General features: G+C 50.1%; 1 protein-coding gene across 1 annotated transcript; it reads right to left on the reverse strand.

Annotated features, from left to right (window-relative positions):
* Positions 1-310: 310 nt before the first annotated feature.
* MREG (melanoregulin) lies at positions 311-17,488 on the reverse strand. Its single transcript, XM_069782057.1, has 5 exons — positions 17,267-17,488; positions 12,564-12,723; positions 3,926-4,016; positions 2,031-2,194; positions 311-1,651 (listed from the first exon to the last, which is right to left on the reverse strand). Exons 1-5 carry the CDS (start codon positions 17,359-17,361, stop codon positions 1,517-1,519), a joined length of 645 nt encoding a protein of 214 aa, XP_069638158.1. The 5' UTR covers positions 17,362-17,488; the 3' UTR covers positions 311-1,516.
* Positions 17,489-18,688: the final 1,200 nt, after the last annotated feature.

The following is an 18,688-nucleotide window of genomic DNA, read 5'->3' on the forward strand; positions in this document are numbered from 1 at the left end:
ATAAAAACATGGGAGGTTTTCCAAAGTGCAGCTGAACTTCTGCTAAAAAAAATAAATAAAAAAATCAATGGGAACTGGGCACCTAACTCCAAATCCCACTGAAATAAATTTCAGTCCCCATCATCTCCTACAAAGACTTCGGTCCTAACCTGGCAAATGACCCTACTCTTGCAAGTCAACGGACAATTGTGGAGAATTGTGGAGAACAGGCCGCAGAGGCATATGGTCTGCAAATACCCCAACCCTTTTACTATGAGTAGTCAAGATAAATGTTGCTGTCTGAATAGGGTTACAGAGAGACTAAGAAACGTTAGTTTTGTAATGTGTTTTGTTTATTAAACTCAGTTTTCACTGATGTCCTGAGCTGACAAAAATGCTTCCCAGGAAGACTGACAAACAGAAACAATTAATAAATATATATATTTCAAACACTGTAGGTAGAAACAAATAAAAGCTCTGTTTTGCTATTTTGGGAGGTCCTGTGTAACCAGCATTTTCAACTGGCCAATTAGCAGCACGTGTTAAACAGTGGAGAACTTCCACTTGTTTCTAAATGATCAAATCCAGTGTTTTAAAATTATTGCTCATTATCAGACAAAACCCCAAGATATAAAGAACGTTCATTAAAAATCCTCATTAACAGCAGGGGTGGTATATATTGACAGTACATGCAGCTTTATAATGGGATTTTTTAATGCAATTAAGACCAAAACTTTCAGAAATTGATAGATGTTGGGCAACCTATCTGAGGATATTACAGGAGCCAAATTCTCAGCAGCTCTGACCTTGGCACCTTCCTAAAATCTACCTTAAGATGTCAGGCTGAGCACCCCCCAACACAAACGCCTCCAAACCACTAATGGCTGGGGATAGAGCACCCAACTGCGACACTGCTCCAAGGCTTTGCCACCTGGCATTAAATCCTCCGCCGGCTACATGCTGCTCCTGCTTCTTTGCCAAATCCCCTGGGACCTGCCTGGTGGGGCTGCCATAGGCTGGGGATGAAGAAGAGGACCAGTGCACAGAGAAACATCATGGAATTGTAGATGACTGAGGTATTTTTCCTTCCTTGCTGGTCCTCCCGGCTGGCAGAGTCAAGGGTGGGGACAGTGGCAGGTACCAGCGGAAGGTGGAAACGCGGATCTCCTCACAGCGCTTGTAACTAGAGGCATCTCAACTTTTGCAGCTACTGGTAGCAATGCTTTGCACGGCAGGTCCGCCCCCCCCCCCCCGTGCCTATCGTGCACACTACTCAGCTTGAGGTCTCCCACCAGGGCTACGCTACAGCGGTTCTTGCTCCCTTCTGCTTGGGAGCACCTTGGGGCCAGCATCTGCCTTCCTGTACCCTCCTGGTGGGGCACAGCTCGCTGACCTCCTCGCTCTGCTCCAGCAAGCCCACTTGCTTCTCTGCAGGAAAACAAGGAGCGGCACTACTTGTGCTCACCCCTCGGCAGAGGAGCCTGGTCCCAGAGGGAAGGAAACCCGCTGCCCGTCTTGCACCAGCAAGGCATGTTCCTCAGGGCATCATGACAGCAATACACTGGGGGGCCTTCTGGCTATCGTCCACTCTTTCCCCGCTGGGTCTCTTCGGATACTCCACACTGGCCATCTTGAAGAACTCATCTGCAGCATCCAGAGCTATGAGCCGATCCTGCCAAAGCAATGGGGTTTTATAATCACTACAGGCTGCTTTGGGCAGCTCCCTGGTCAGGGTCCTCCCTCCATGCCTGCTCTCAGGTTAAGCCAGGCATTAGGCCTAATCTTTTCCCACTTCATTAACTGGCTGCAAGAGCACCCAGTTACACAGGCTTAAAGGAACTTGGTGGGGGCAAATTCATGGTGCTACAGCAGTGACATTTCCAAGGAAGCTGAACAGCCAAGCTGTAAGTGCAATATCTGACAGGGACGCCCCAGATGCCACCATGTATTTGAGCATCCTCTGGTGCAGTTCACCTATCTGCTCCCCTTCGTCTGAGCTCACTTGCAGAGATGGGGGCAGTGGGGAGGAAGGCATGCTCGGAACTACTCACCACCACAAAGAGGTAGCGCTCAGAAAGCTCCCAGCTGGTCGGGAAGATGTTTGTCTCTTCAGACAGCTTTAACAGGAAGTCCCGGGCTTTGCCCATGTTCTGGGAGTCACTAATGATGCTGAGTTTGGTCACCGACAAGAGGGAGTCTGCCTCCTTCTGGAAACCTGGGAAAGAGATGTCTTACAGAAATGAGTCAAACGTGGGCAGGGTCATCTCTGAGTCCTCCAGGCTCTTGCAAGGCTCCTTATTCCCACTCCAGCATGGGCTGCTGTGTTCCCTACTTGCTAAAACAAACTAATGTTTCCTTGAGGCATGCTCCGTGTCTGCACTTGGGGCAGGTATGAGCTTGCTGGTGGGGAAAAAAACCCATAAATCCACTTAGAGCAAGTTTGTTGCTAGTCTTCCAGAGAAGGCAGATGAACATCCGCACCCAGGGTGTTGATTTAGCTCTTCCATGTTCTCATGCTGCCAGAGCTTTTGGGGCTGGTGGGGCTTCCTGAGCACCCCAGCAGCTACACCTATATGTTGTTGGGAGGTAACAGTGATAAAAAACCTGTGGCAGTAATGAATGCATGGGTAATTATTCCCATAGCAGTCAGCATCTCTTATAGGAAGAGTATCCAGGGAGGGAAAGCGGGAGGAGAATGAATGCAGGGATCTTTAGATGTAATGGCAACCATTAACTTTTAGTTTAGCTCCACGGAGCTGGTGGTGATGTGTCTCACCTGAAAGCACTTATGGGGAAAGAGTGGTGGTCTTACGATTAAAGCACAGGTCTAGATAACAAGAGAGCAGGTTTCACATCTGGTTGCATGTCTAGCTTCACTAAGGCCAAGCGATCCCTGGCCTTGAGCTTCCCTACCCTTTGTAAAACAGCTCCAGAGCCATTGCGGATGTGAGGGAGATGTGGGAGTGCCTTTGTCAACCTGCAGTAACAGATGTAAGGATGTCAAGTGATCCCTCCCATGTTTGGGCTGTACAGGCTGCGTGAACACCTGGGTGAAGATGAATGCTGATACATAGTTATGAATTTATAATGTTCCTCCCATCCAGATGCCAGAACAGCAGGTAGGGCAGGAGCAGCTGAGAAACCTATCTCTCTTCCTCCCAGTGATAATATCCTTGAACAGCCCAACAAGTGTGCTCGACTCGCACATCCTCCTCTCGTTAGCTGCCAACCACCTCCAGAGCATGATGCAAGTCACCAAGCTGATGTGCTGGTACGGCACATCTCTTTGGCCCAAGCGTCACATGCTGTGGGCAATGTAATTGGGAAAACCAGGTCACACCTGCCACTGCCTTCTCCAGAGGAGCAGCAGCTGAGCACACAGGACCGGTGGGTGCAGTTCACTGCTTGCAGGCTAGGAAATAGCCAGAGTAGGAGGGCCACTGTTGAGCAATTTCATCTGGTGAAAGAATACTTCAAATTCACTTAGGAGAAAACAACGTGGGTGGTTTAGCTCTGATCAGCTGGCATGGGCTAAGGAAGGAAAATAGATGTATCATCTGTGTTCAAATCTGAAAGGAATTTTCATTTCTCCCTGCTTATCTTGTTTAGAAAAACCCAGGGTGAACTCCCAGGTATCCCTGCTAAGTTTCCACAAGGAAGCTTGAAATGGATGACTGTGCATGCTATTATGGGCTCGTGGGCTTTTTGACATCCCTGCAGACACGGTGGCTCCGTCTCCTCCCGGCTGTGCCTGAGCTCTGGGGAGCCTCCCGCAGGCTCTCAGCTGCCATGTGGGCTACCTGATGGCACTGCTCAGCAACCTTGTTTCATTTTCCTCCCTCTCTCCTCTACCAGCCTGATTTTGTGGAGCCATTCCAATCCTCGACCATCATGGGACCTCTCATTTGGTACCACAGAAATGACATCCTTTTGTCCTCTAGCTTACCTAAATCCTCCAAAATGTGTTTCCACCTGCTTCTCACTTCTTTTCGGGTCTGCCGTAAGGTATAAATATCATAGTTAAGCTTTTGCCATTCCTGCAAAGCAAAGGGATAAGAGACACTCAGTCATTTGCATGTGGGGAGGTCTCTGCTGCTTTTCTAGGAATTTCAGCTTTTAGAAACGGAGCCAGAGTTGAACTGTTGATGTTGGCACTGAGGGATCCGTATGAAGGTCGATGGCCAGGCTGCCGTTGTCCCTGGAAGAAATTACACTGACTAGCATAGAATATTTTAGCTTTATATTTATATACAGCATCTCTGTATCTTCTCTGCATGTACACAATAGGCTTCCAGTTACCTTGAAATGGGATTACAGAATTTTAGGCATGGCCGATGACCAAAGTGGTCAAACAGGGAGAATATAATTCCAGCTCTGTGCTGGAAATTATAACGCTGTCCTAGGCTGGAGAACAACATGAAATTCTAAATGTTGCTCATCTGAGAGACTTCAGTCTTCTGGGTCCAAAGCCCTTTTCCCCAAACCTTGACACCCCAGCTAGTATCAAAACCTGAGGTTGTGAAAATACCTTATTCAGCCTCTATAGCTCAAGAAACCACAACCACATATCAATAATTACCTTCTATAAACTATTGCAACACCTTATTTTCATATCCTTGCAGTTACACTGGCATGGCACATTTTCTTACAGCTGATGATAGCCCATGGGAAACAAAGTTTGGAAAAAAGTTACTGCTCTCAGTATGCTCACACATACAGTGGCTTCTCCAAACTGTTCAGCCCTCTGTTTGGCATTTAACTGGAGTAGACAGGTTTTCAAAAGTACTGGAAAACAAGAAAAATAACCTTTTTTTAAAAGGCTTGGTACCCTTTTTTAAATAGCAGAGAAGAGGGATGCACGAGGATGGTTGAGGGCTGAGCTGGAGTCATCTGACATAATAACTATTAGTGGCTGCTAGTTGCTGCAGTTAATGCTTAACTTAACTATAGAGCTTAAATCCTTGCACTTGACCTCAAGCTTTGTATCTGCATAATGGGACACTGTCTAAAAGCAAAGGTTTTGAGGTTATTTATTAAAGTTATACCAGCACAACTAAACACATCTGTATAAGCATGCATTCCTGTGGAAATGCATGTATTCTGCAAGAAAACCAGGAGTACTTTTGCTAGCAGAGTTTAATCAATGCACACACTACAAAGGATGCATTTACAGAAGCATCCACACAGCAGGTCATAACATCACTCCGATAATTTCCCTGCATCCTTAATGAATCTCATTTCTCAGCAACAGAATACATAGATGGACTCTTACAGAATAAACGGGTGTTAATCTGTGCCGTCTCCCTGGGATTTTCCTACATGACATACTGGGTTCAAAGGGGTTAAACAATACCCGTGAAGGTCACCTGTGTGTTAGAAATCCCACTGTTTTTCTGATACCTGGTGCCTTAAAGAGTTGACTTGATTCGATAAAGAGTTGGAGATTTCTTAGTGGTTTTTTTCCTGAACCTGGCTGACACGCCACGACTGCAGAGAATTAAATGACAAGCCTGTTTCCTTGTTCAGCGATAGCTGCAGGAAGCCCTTGGAGATTACGCTTTGGAAGAAGCAGCTGGCAGGGTTAAGACACCGATGAATTCAGGTCAGGAGAGCAGGGGAAACGCAGCTCCACCTGCAGCCGCTCGCTCTGCACCGCTCGTCCTCCCGGAGAGCAAAATCCCCTTCATTTTTAGCTTTGTGTTGCTGCTGACCACTAGCTAGCTTTGCTAATCAGAGGAGCGTTTCTCTCTTGACTGCAGTGGTACTTGAAAACAGCTTTACTGTTTGCATAGGAGGGCACCTGGCTGCCAGCGCAAGGCATCAAAACATCTCTTCAGCCCTTTGCAAAAGAAAGGAGGCAGGGACCAGACTCTCTTCTCTCTTGACACCGGCTCATAGCTAGGAACTGAGCTCCTCTCAGTGAAAAAGAAAAGAGGGGCTTTATTGTATGAAAGCTTTGTGGGAAGTTTATTGCAAAGTTGAAAGTTTTTAAAAAGAGAATAAAGGCTGCACGATGCCTTGCTCCCCGCTGGCAGGGATCCCTCAGAAACATCTCAGCCTGCTTGTGACCCCGTGGTATAAGCAGAAAGGAGAGCAAACCAGTCTGGTCATGCTGGTAGGGAAATAAGCTGTGTGTCTCTGCCGTCCCGCGGAGATAAACAAGTGCTTTAACGCAGGCGATTGATCAACACAGCCACTGTGATTCCAGGCGCACTTCACACTGCTGAATTAGTGAGCTGGGGGGTGGGAAAGATGCTCCACCTGGCAGCAGCTTTCAGGGCTGCGGGGATTTACCCGCTGTGGGAGTGAGCCAGACTCCTCGCTAAGCTAAACGGCGAGCAGTGCTTAGCATGCAGGGAAGCTGCTCCCGATTTTCTCTGGATTAACAGCAGTGTGTTTTCCTTTGTCTGTTTTTGTTTTAAGGGAATCTAGGTTATGGCTTTCTTGTACGTCATAGTTAGAGCTGCGTTATGAGTACAGTGCATATTTAGTCCCGGGGGACCTCTAACAGTGTCCTGTCAGTGAAGAATTTGGGGAGTGTGCAAAAGAGCAGCTTTGGTACAGAATATGATGCTTAATGGTGGTGCCTGGGTGGGACCTCTTGTTTTGGTGGGATTTCTTTTGCCTGAGCATGGAGCTGGATGCATTTATATTTCTGTAGAGAAAGCTGGGAGGAGGATGCTGCACATGGTGCAAGTCACTGAAAAGCAACTAGTGACAGCAGAGATTATCAGGATCAGGTTGGGCAGCTACAGGCTGAGCTCTCAGAGGGTCTTATGCCCTGTTCTCCATCAGCCTCAGAAACCACTGAGTTTTCTCAGGTGATTCCTTGTAGCAGAGACATCCTAAATGCTGTGGGCAGGGGGCTGTCCTCTGTGTTGCTTTAATGAGGAAATAAAGTTCAGAGCATCTTTCCATCCCCAAAATTATTCTAAAAAGCATCTCCCTTTAGCTACACAGCAGAGGAAGAGCAAAGCTTGTCCTGCCCGTGTCTCCACATAGGAACGGGCAACATCAGAGACTTTGGGAAGGGTGTTCCCCATGCACATCCCATGAGTCACCAAGATGTGACCTGTGCAGGGAGCGTTTGGTTGGGGCCAGACGGCATCACGAGGCTGAGGCTGCTCAGCACCGATGCTGGGCAGCCCCAGGGCAGGCAGCCGGGGCTCCGCACCAAACCTCGCTCTCGCTCAGCCCTCACTGCGGCTGTGATGGGGAAGGCTGCTGCGTACCAGGGCACCGGCGAGATGCAGGACAGGGCACACTGGTCCTTGAGCAGCCCTGGGCAGAGCGAGGCCAGAGCAGGCTGCCCTTTGCGACGCATCCTGGGCTGGCTCCCCCCCGCAGCCCCTTCCAGCAAGGTGTCTGAGACTGTATGCGGGCACAGGACAAGCAGCTCTCTCCCAAAACTTAGCATTGTTTTGCACCTTCTGTGCAGCTCCATTCCCTGTCCTGTCTTTTGCAAAATTAGGTGTAACTTCTGGGGCAGTGAGGAGTCACAGTACTGGGAAAGTACAGCAGAAGACTGCTCTTCACCACACCCCTTGGTGTTTCTACAGGTCTGGGACATCCCAGCGATGCATTCAAAATCAATCCTTTAAGAAAAAATACCCTTTTGCCAAAATCTGAATTAACCACAGGAAACCAAAGCAGGTTGCAGTTCCTGGCCCTGTTTTTTGCAACCAGTTTTGCCCTTTTAAGCCTACATAGCAGGGCACAACATATACCAGTGGGGGCTTGAGAAAACCCTTTGTGCATGAGTCAAGAATATTCCGGGAGCAGCAGGGAAACCCTGCTGCCTCTCTCCTCCGAGTGCTCAGCCCTTCAAATATTTAGCTGGAAAACTCCTCCAGACTCTCTAGTGTGATATACTAAATCTGCAAACACCAAATGGAAGTGAGGAAATGCTGGGCATGAAATATAAGCCAGGTTGGTACATAACCGAGAGCTCTGGGAAAAAATGTGCCAAGAGAACAGGCAAGCACTGTCCAACTTTTCATCCCTGCTCGTATGGAAATTTCCTAATTAGCAGGTAGCTTTCCTCATGTTGCTAAAGCAATCCTCTACCAAAGCCTTCTGCTTTATTCCCTTAAAAGCAATTGGTGTCACTGTTCTGTTCAAGAGTTATTTTGGAAATGAGGTAAAAACAGAATTATCAGGGAAAGACTGCAAAATACCAGTCCAGGCAGGTACCACGCTGTGTCCAGGGATGCTCCTGCTCTGGCTCTGCGACTGGCCCCACTGGAAGTAGTTGAACAAATACAAACCCTAGATCCATGCTCATACATTGAATCATCGACAGACATCTCAGCTTAGAATAAGCTTAAATTGGATTCAGTTTTAAAAGAGGCATGCAGGCATTAAGAGGGTCGGGTTCTGGGCTACCCGACTGGCATCCCCAACCCTGCATAAATCCCATCATCTCTCCATGCCCCAGCAACAGCGTGTCGCAATACTGACCTTCTCTGTAACCTGTTTAAAAAAGAATAATCCTGTAGAAGAGCAGGAGCAAGCAGGAAAATAGGCCTTGTCAGCTTGTTAATTGGCTTGCCAGGAGGATCATGCCAGCATACCTCTGCTAGCCAGGACCCCAGCAGAGATGCAGGCTGCGGAATTGCCTTTGCTAGTGGGCTTTATGAGCCCACCTTTCCCCCAAGGGAATAAGCCAAAAGAAGAAAGAAACACTGCATTTACAACAAGCCACAAGAACAGTGTTTCTTCCTTGGTCATAATGCAAAACCCCACCTTTAGTTTCTGTTCACAGACGCTTGGGGCAGCTGCCCTAAACCTGGCTCCTTCTCTGAGGCCAGTACTGGTGCAACAGCTCAAGGTCTCTGCTCACGGCTGGGTAACTCGACGAACCCCATCAGAGGACATTGAGGCACCGGGGCCACCACAAACTGGACCTCATGGAGGGGGCTATCTGCCACATCACGGACATAAGCCCAGCAATAAGCCCAGTGCAGCTCTTACTGTTAATATTGGAGGCTTGCCGGAGCCACAGTAGTCCCCATTCCCCATAAAATGCTTTCCTTCACGCTAGCAGGGTACGTGCTGGATCAGTGACTTGACCTGATCTATGCACCATCTTAAGTAATATCCTGTTTTCCCAGAGGTCCTCATTTCACCTCCAGATTTGGAGTTTTACTTTACACCACAACAGGTTCAATGATGCTGCGGAGCAGGAGCAGGAAAAAAACATTTCTTCCATAGTTGAAACATTGACCCCAGCCTTCAAAAGCTTTGACGACAGCTTTGATCTCCAAAGGCTGCATCAGCTTTACCAGCTCCCTTAAGCCAGCCCTTCAGCTATGGCTTTTCTGGTTTTCCCTGCGCACACCCTCCCTTGCCCACACTTTGCTTCCGCAAGCACATCATGCTCATCAGCCTCAAGCAGAGAGAAATGTGAAGCTGCAAGTTGCTCAGTCCTTATGATTTTAGGAGGCTCCAGCAAATCTTGCCTTATCTACCTATTACACAGTGGGTTTGGCAATCACTGGGTGCTCCAGCGGCCTCCACCACAGCCAACGGCCCTGTGAGCTGCCACTCCCAGCACATGGCACCGAGCAGGACAAACAAGTGGGTGTGAAACAGGGTGCTCCTGGGACATCACGGTGCTTGCGTTGAAGAGGTTGCTGCCCGGGTTCAGCAAGGAGCAAGGTGGAGCAGCCCTGCCATCCTTACACAAGCTAAGGTCACCAAAAGTTTGGGCTGGAGCTGCCAAATTTCGCAGAGCGGGGCTGTCGGGAGGGGGCAGGGAGAAGAAACAGCTCCGCATGGGTTGGGTGTTGGTCCTGCCCCATGGTGGGGGCAAGGAACTGACCCTGAGGGAAGACACCAACGCTGTGAGTTGCTGGCAGCCCCACCATGATTGATCTAACATGCAGAAAATTGACTGAACTACAGGATGCACTCAGCGTCGAGCACCTGGCCCTTTGCATACACAATTTGGTTTATTTATTTACAGTGATCCACAATCCAGAGGTGCCCAGGCCAGGAGACAGCTGTCCCTGGACCATGCCCGCTGACCTCCAGCGCTGTGCTGATGGCACCACTGCGTCCTGGCCCACCGCTTCTCCTGTCCTAGCTCACAGCACCTCACCACTCTGTGAACAACCATTTTAAAAGAAAGAAAATACCCAGGAAAGCAGAAGTGGGTTAGCCAGATTAAGAAAAATGCGATATTGGTTTGAGGCTGAGGTGGTGCCGTACAGATAAAGCACACATGATGTAGAGCGACCTGCTCTTTGGGATCCTTCCGAAGTCCTGTGCTAGGAAATCACTAAGATAAAGGTGGGGAATGGCAAAGCATACAGTTAAGTGCACAGCATGCCAAAATATCTTTGTTAAATGAAGGAGCAGAAATACAGGGAGTAGTTCTCCTTGCAGTCTGATTTTAACCAAGAGAAGAAAAGGACCTATAGTTTCATAACGCTTATGCACTGCACAAAGAAGAAACCGTTCCCCTGTCCCCTTTCCTGCAGCATCCACACACTCTCCCTGGGACTTTGGGAGCAGAGCAGCTCCCAAAGCAGATTATGGCTTTTGCAGCCCAGTGCTGTTTTGCAATTAGATTTTTCTTCTCTCTCTCAGGGCTAAAGTCTCATAAAGAGGGGAGGGCAATGCAATCTGGCCTAGTTTTAAAATGCTTTCTGGAGTAAGGAGAGATTTCGGCACCCAGGGCCAAATGCAGGAATGTTGGTTGGCTTTGCCAGCCAAGTCCCTCCCTGTTCTGCCACCCAGAAAAAGCTGCAGCTGGAAATGGCAGCAGCTTGCCAGGCTTACATATCGTGCCTCAGTTTCCCTAGCTGTGAAAGAGAGACAGCAATCACTAGCTGGAAAGGGCACTGTGCCATAATTCAAATCAAGCATATCATGTGTTTGCTTTCTTCAAAGTCAGCCTGATGTCGTACTCCTCAGGCTTTTTGATTAATTGCACTGCATAAAAAAACAGGGTATGTGATCTTACATTTGTTATGGAGAGGAAAGCCCATGCTCTTTGTACTTCCCTTTTTCACTGGCAGGCACAGCGACTGCTCAGACCCACTAAAAACCCTATGGGTATGCTGAAGGCACAGAGAAAACAGTGGATTTAGGACAGGCAGGCACACTGGGTTTAGGACAGGCAGATGCAGGAGCGCTCTCCTGCTCACCCATAACTGATGCTCTCCTCTGTAACCTGAGCAAGGCTGACACATAACTCTCCTTCGCGTAGGAAGACATCTTTTTAGCAGCCCATCCACTTATGATACCGTTTTATAAATAATAAAAGCTTTTACAAGGCCTGCCTCATAGGAGCCCTAGATCAAGCTAAAAGGCCGCTTGAATGGGTGCAGGCTGAAATCAGGAGCTCCAGCGCTGCCATGAAGTACACCCAGCTCTGCAACAACTCAGGAGCGGTGCAGCCTCCTAAATGGAGTTGTCCTTGTTTCCTTCAGCTAATTTGGGCTGGATGAAGCTCCCTGTCTTCTCTAAGACAAGCAATTGCAAGGTAGAGGACATCTTCAGTTGTAGCTGTAAAGGTTACGTGCAGCCATGAAAGCATTGTTACAAAACCATCTATTGTAAACACCACGATTAATTCAATTCTCATAGAAAAAAAAAAAAATTAAATGGGGATTCCGGCCAACTGTATACAAGGACTGCATTATCTCATTTTAAGTTTTAAAAATTGTAATTTTGATCTCAGCTGCACCTTTTGAGTTTAAGGCTTCTGGTGAAAGCTGAGCTAGCTTGTGGTTTAAGGGGACTATCACAGGAGGAAGAGTTACAGTCTTGTGGTGTCCTGGATGAAATGGGATCATGTTGAAATTAAATGTGAAGCCTCCAGGTTTTCCTGCAAATATTTTGAAGTCTTAAAAGCAATCAGAGAGGGGAAAATGTGTCACTATTTGCTACAGCCTGCTCCTAATCAGGCCACTGAAATCTCCTTTGTGCCGAAGTGCTTTAGCAAAGGAAATCAGGGCTGCAAAACAGCCTTTATGTAACAGCAATGATTTTTCCCTTCTGTGCTAAGAGCTGTGCCAGTTCTCCGCTTCTCAATAATTGCCGTATAACCCATTAGAGGAGTATTTAACTTGACGCGTCACTGGAGCGGCAGCTCAGCTCCAGGCACTGTCATTGCTGGGGAAACTCCACTGCAGGCAGGGCTAATGCCAGTCTGATCACAGAAAGGCCAAACCAGGGGAATATCAGACAAAAAAAGCAGCCTGTGAAGCTAGCAAACTGAGCTGGGGATCCCAGTGCTACCAGTACACGTTTGCAGGTAGTGGTGGTAGAGGTGCTTGCAGGGCCATCATGCATTCCAGCTCTGGGTGGCTCTCCTAGCTCAGCTGCCAGAGACATCCCTGAGCTTCCCAGGGATGAGATGGCCACAGATGTATCCACACCAGATATAGAATAAAATCTAGAGGGTGATGGAGCAGATGGGAGGACCTGATGCCTACGTGAGCCATGCTGGGGGACTTTGGGGTCTTTATAGCGGCTTAACAGGTACTTAAATAAAGGCACTGCCAAAGCATCCGATGAAAGCACCGAGCCTCAGCCTGCAGTGAAATCAAGTACAAGGAACAGCACCGCCTCACCTCCGAGTCCTTGTCCAGCTGGTTCCTGACCACGATCATGTTGTACAGCACCCGGTCGTCGTCTGCCTCCGTGTGGGTCATGTCATGTGGGGTGCTCCACAGGTTCTGCTCCTCGTCCCGTGCCAGCGTGGCTCCAAAGGAGGCGTAGGGGTTGTTGTTACTGCAGAGGGGGGGAGAGGTGAGGCAGCGTTATCTACTGCAGCATCACGCTGCCTCCTTTTACCTTCCCAGGGTAAAGTGCCCATTGCTATGGCATCCCCTCTTGCAGCCCAATGTCCTGCCTGGGAGAGGGGAGGAAGAGGAGTGGGGAATGGGAAGAAAGTTTTTTACCTTAGCAAACATTCTGACCACACAAGCCATGGTTCAAAACAGGCAGTGCTGCCATGAAAGACATCAGACACACAAAGTTACTAAAGACACCAGATATTATTTGAGCAGCTAGGATGGAGGAACTGTGAGCATCCATCTGCGAGGATGAAGAGCGGCATCTCCCCATTGCTCCTGCAGCCCCCTGCCCTGCTTCCCATCACATCTTCCTACCCTGAACCCTGCATAAGCCCCCCCCAGCCTCTCCAAGCTTAATGTGGGAACAGTTCTAATTAACTAAGACTCAAAAATGCCAGCAGCTCCAGAGGGTATTTTCTCTCTGCCTGACAAACCCTGCAGCCGTGCCAAGATCCCAGTGGCACAGTCTGTCCCCACAGAGACTTTGTGTGCAGAGGGGTATGCTTGAGCAGCAGGCAAGGGGATGGCTGCATGCAATGCCTTTCCCTTGGCTCTTGGCCAAAGAAGCAGCTTCTACCCATCTTCTCCTCAAAGGCAGTGCCGTTGGGCATGGTTTTGGACAAAATGACATTTCGGACAAAACACAAGCCACCTCTGCTGAGGGAGCTGGGGCTGATTAGCCCAGGGAAGAGATGGCTTCAGGGCATCTCATCCATGTGTGTAAGTACCTAATGGGAGGGAGTGAAGGAGATGGAGCCAGACCCTTCTCAGTGGTGTCCCATGATAGGATACACATTGAAATATAGGAAATTCTGTTTAATCGTAAGAAGGGTGGGTGAACACTGGTACAGGCTTCCCAGAGAGGTTGTGGAGTCTCCATCCTTGGAGACATTCAAAACCTGACTGGACACAGTCCTGGGCAACCTGCTCCAGCTGACCCTGCTCAAGCAGGGGTTGGACTGGATGCTCTCCAGAGGTCCCATATCCACAACCATGTTACTGTGTGACCCTGCAGCTCTATTTTCTCCCCAGCAGCCCAAACCCTACCAAATCAAGCAAGCAATCCCTGCAGGAGCCCCCCACCCCAGCAGCTCCTACCTGAGAGGTACAGCGATGCACTGAGCTGCGTAAGTACCTGTGCCAAGGCACAGAAAGGACATTTAGCCCCATCTCTATTTGGGGATGGAAACGTCTTCAGCCTGCTTGTGAACTCCAGGCTTTATTTGCTTAGTGGTCAGCAAAACAGAGCATCATCTTCCGGGAAGGCTGTCCCCACCAAGGCAAGGAGCTTTTCTCTGCACTGATGGCTGTTCTGTGTTTTATGGCTTTATGTTGCTACTGGAATGTGCATTTTTTTATAGGGTTATTTAATTCTGCCGGGAGAACTTTTAGCAGACGATTTCCATAATGTTTCTAATCAAGATGTCGAGACATTTGAGCAGCACAACACATATGGAGAAATATTTTTGGCATTACACAATAGTCTCATCAGCCATCCTGTGGCAATCCCTGCTCAATTCTTGTTAGAACAACCCACTGTTTATTCTATCTGCTACCCAAAACCCACTCCTTTCGCAAGGAACCCATACAGTGAAACCTCAGATAACACTGCAGGCACTTTAGCCATGACATCAAGCCATAAAGAAGATGTTAAGAGGAGCTCCAGCACGTAGATAAAATAGAAAAAAAATATTCACATCAGCATTCCTGCAGGAAGGTTAATTAGACTTTCAACAAACCAAAAACCTGAGCAACAGGTAATAAGGGAAAAGATAATCTCTTATAATCTCTCATTAAAGACAAGCAAACGAACGTAACTGGGAGGGGGTGGATGGCATAACTCAGCCATTCCTATACCAGACCCAGCATGGGTACACTCAAAACATTTTTCAAATGTGGAGCAGACAGGATCCCAGCCTGGAAGAAATCACTCAGGAGCCAGCCGTGCTATCAGCACGAGTTCAGTCCCATCCTGCCTTCGACAGTCTTCTTCCTACTCAGTGACTTGTTGGTACCCTTCACACCTGAATTACTTTATAAACCAATATCTGGCAATAGCACTAACACACTTTAGCTTCTACATGCCACTCCCTCACAGCTTGCAAGGCACTTCCCAACACATCTCTATTTCCAAACCATGGTACAGAGCATCCAGCAGCCTGTAAGGCATGTGGGCAGTGCCCAGGAGTCTGCAAATCCATACAAGCACGGAGAGCTCTGCCCCAGAGCGTGCTGGACTTCCAAGCAACATTTAAAATGAAGAAATGGGAGGAAAAAAAGGAGCACATGAATGGCAGCCTGCTTTGCAGGTTACAGGAGTCCCTGTGGGATCAGAGGGGACTCAGACAATTTCACACTCTGGGCTTTATCCAGAAAATGGTGAGCACTAACGTTTCATCGATAAATTTCTGCTCCAGGGGCCTTTCAGTCCAGATTAAACTCATTTTGGGATTTGGAGCCCAAATTCTTGGTTTATTTGCATCTTGAGGACACCATGTGAGCCAGATCCCACCTTTCCACATCAAGAGACAGCCAGGCAGCCTGGATGCTTTGCTGCAGCAGCCCAGCTCGCTGGCTTTGTCTAGGGTTTCTTTTCCCAGCCCCACACTAGCGCTGTGCCTACATCTGTGTTCCATCCCCACCTCCACGCACAGTGCTGGCTGCTGTCGCTGGCCTCGTCACGGGTTACAGCCAGCCTTGTATACGCTTGGGTAATATATGCACCTCATTATACACATATTACCTCCTCCTCACTGCTTCATTCTTTGACATGTTGAATTTATGAGGCTGCAACCACTCTGCTTGGGGAAAATAAGGTGAAAAGTCATAAAGTCAACATTTCAGTAGCAACACCAGCTCCCAAAACCTAAAACTCAGCTAAAAGATCTGAAATCTCAAGCAAGTCATTCCTTTTAAACAATGCTGCGATAAAAAAAAAAAAAAGACAGCAAGCATGCTCTTGCAAGATCCCTGCATTTAAATAAAACCCCAAAGCCTCCCGAAGAGGGACAAGCCAGCGATTAGGCTGTTAGCTTAATTACGCTGGCACACTTGTGCAAGAGAAGATGCCTTTTGAATGCCCAGCATTTATACAGGCTTTCCTACTTATAGCCAGCATTAACTGGATCACCGGCAGAAGGCATGTTACTAAAGAAAGGTGTCCGGTGAGGGACAGCCACCCCGGCCGGGAAGGCAGCAGGAAGGAGCCTCTCCGCCCGTGCGCTCGGCTTTCGTTAGGTTAATGCCAATTTCCTGGGCTGGAGGCCCCATGCTCAGGATTATCTGGTTATTATTTAGGTAACTGCTTTAACAGAACAAAATGAGGACATTTCAAGCCCTTTTGCTGGCTCTGCTATTCCCTGATACCTATGTAGGCCACACCAGCAGCATCCCCCGCTCCTTCTTGAAATGCCTCTCTCCCACCAATGACACAGGGAGGGCACAGTCCCTGCCCCGTCCCAGGGCTGGGGTACCCACTGCGGGCTTCAGCAGCAGCCAGGATCCCCGCTGGCAGCTGGGGAAGGAGGCAGAGGTGCCACACACCCCATGAACGGATGTTTTGCAACACGCAAAACCTCCTTACGTGCTTGCACAGCTCACAGCATTTCTCCGCAACTCGGGACTTCATCTTTTCATACCACTCCCACCCCCAAAACCTCACGGCTCCAGGCACAAGACGGATGCAACCGACAGCAGGAGAGAAAAATCTGTCTAGAAATCAGCACGCGTGCTGCTTTCACATAAAGCCGGCTCCAGCAGTGCTGGAGTCAGTGCTCCAGTCAGCTCCTTTCCAGCATCCCCAGCCCGGGACCAGAGCTGGGACCTGACCCCCTGCCCAGCGATGCGGGGACCCCCCTTTTTGTTCAGCGCCTCGGCCTCCTCTGTCGAAATCCCACCGTGGGAAGATAAAAGCTGAACGGTACCTACGGCAAGGGGCACAAGGGAAACACCGAAGAGAGCCGGCTCTCGGTTCAGCTCGCTAAAACTTCACCGTAAAAATCCCCACGGCACGCAGCAGCCCGGCGTGCATCGTGCCACGAGGTGTCAGAAAAAACCCGGCCCCTGTGGCAAGCCCACCCGGGCGGAAAGAGAACCGAAAGCCGCTTGTTACCGCCGGGAGAAAATCCCCTTGGAGCCTCGACCGGCTCTCGCAGGGGGACGGCCAACTCCTTCACGGAGAGCAGCGGTTGTAAAATCGCTAGAAACTGTAATTTTTTTTTTTTTTTTGGGGGGGGGGGGAGCGGAACGGGGCTCGGCTTGACGCGCCGGGGCAGCCAACCGGCGGGAAAGGGCTCTGGGGTCCAGACGGAGCCGGCGTGGGGGCGAAAGGGGCTCACGCGTGGCTGTGGGCCAGCGGCGCGACCCATCTCCGGTGGGAGCATTCCTCCTCCTGCGCAAGGCGCGGGGGGGGCTCAGCCCCATCCCTCCAAGACGGCTGGGTGTTCGGGTAAGGGGCCGGGGGTGGGGGGGGTCCTCACCTGAGCAAGGGCTCCTTCTCGGGGGGCGCCGCCGCCTCCCCTCCGCAGCATCCGCAGCATGCGCCCAGCGAGCGCAGCCAGGCCCGCAGCCCCATCGGCGCGGCCGGAGAGCCGCGCTGGGCGGGCCGGGCTGAGCCCTCCCCCGGCCCGGCAGCGCCGGCGCCGAAGGAGCGGGGCAGTGCCGAGCTCCGCGCCCGCCGCGCCTCCCCCGCCGCCCTTCCCTGCCGGCAGCGGCAGCGGCCGCTCCCGCGGCGGCTCTGGGCGGCTTGGCTCAGGGCCAGAGACCCTGCGCCCTCCTGAGCCTTCCCGCGTCCCCCCGCACCCTCCCGCGCCCTCCTGCGCCCTCCTGCTCTCTGCTGCATCCTCCTGCAACCCCCTGCATCCTGCTGCACCCCTCTGCACTCCCCCACATCCTGCTGCACCCTCCTGTGCCTTCCGCATCCTCCTGCGCCCTCTTGCATCTTCCCACACCGCCCTGCACACCCCTGCACCCCACTGCACCCCACTGCATCCTGCTGCACCCTCTTGCATCCTCACACACTCTCCCGCATCCTCCTGCACCCCTTTGCACCCTCCTGCAATCCCCTGCATCCTCACGCACCCTCCTGCACCCTTTTGCACCCTCCTGCAACCTACTGCACCTTCCTGCACCCTCCTGAACCATCCTGCACCCTCCTGTGCCCTCTTGCAATCTACTGCACCCTCTTGTACCCCCCTGCACCCTCCTGCATCCTCCAGCACTCTCCTCAATGCCCATTTCAGCCGTCCGCAGCCTCCAGCCCTCGCCCCCCCCCCCAGCTGAAACGGACCACCACTGGCCATCACAGCATGGCCAGAAACCAGAAATGCCCCTTTTTCCAGTCCCCCTCACCACTACGCTTCCAGGCTTGTTCCCGCTTGGTTTTCAGGACACAGGGCTGTGATCCTGGGAACTGCAATGGGAAATGAGGAGGGGCTGATGGAGTTGGCCGTCTCCCGGCGCAGGGGTTTTGGAGGAAAGAAGAGCCTAAAAGATTGTTCCCTTCCCCTTTATTTCTCCCTTTCTAAAGATGAATATTCCTATCGCATGCCTAGCTCAGACCCCAAGGAAGAAGAAAAAGCTTAAACACTGAATTAGGATGGTCCTGGATCTCATTTAATCACCACAGCTTTGACTGCATTTCAGAACAGACCATCAAGCCTCAGCCAGTCCCCACAGCAATCACTCTTAAGTGTGGCTGGCCACGCACATCCCAAAGAGTCATTTAATTTTAGTACAGCAGCTTCCTGACACCACTGAATTTTTTGCTTATCCCAGCAGATATAATAATATAATCTACTATATCCTCATGCCCAGCACACGCACACAAGGAAAGGTGAAATAATATCAATTTGCACTCACGTTTCTCCCCCTCTTTTCAATTCCAGGGCTTGTGAATTCAT

The sequence above is a fragment of the Haliaeetus albicilla genome, chromosome 4 (genome assembly GCF_947461875.1).
Source record: "Haliaeetus albicilla chromosome 4, bHalAlb1.1, whole genome shotgun sequence".
NCBI lineage: Eukaryota > Metazoa > Chordata > Aves > Accipitriformes > Accipitridae > Haliaeetus > Haliaeetus albicilla.

Excerpts from the sequence above, each read along its gene's own strand:
- MREG (XM_069782057.1), bottom strand. The coding sequence starts at position 17,361 with ATGGGGCTGCGGGCCTGGCTGCGCTCGCTGGGCGCATGCTGCGGATGC. Across the intron at positions 2,195-3,925 it reads ACACATTTTGGAGGATTTAG|GTTTCCAGAAGGAGGCAGAC; the intron begins GTAAGCTAGAGG and ends TCTCTTTCCCAG. Across the intron at positions 1,652-2,030 it reads AGCGCTACCTCTTTGTGGTG|GATCGGCTCATAGCTCTGGA; the intron begins GTGAGTAGTTCC and ends TTGCTTTGGCAG.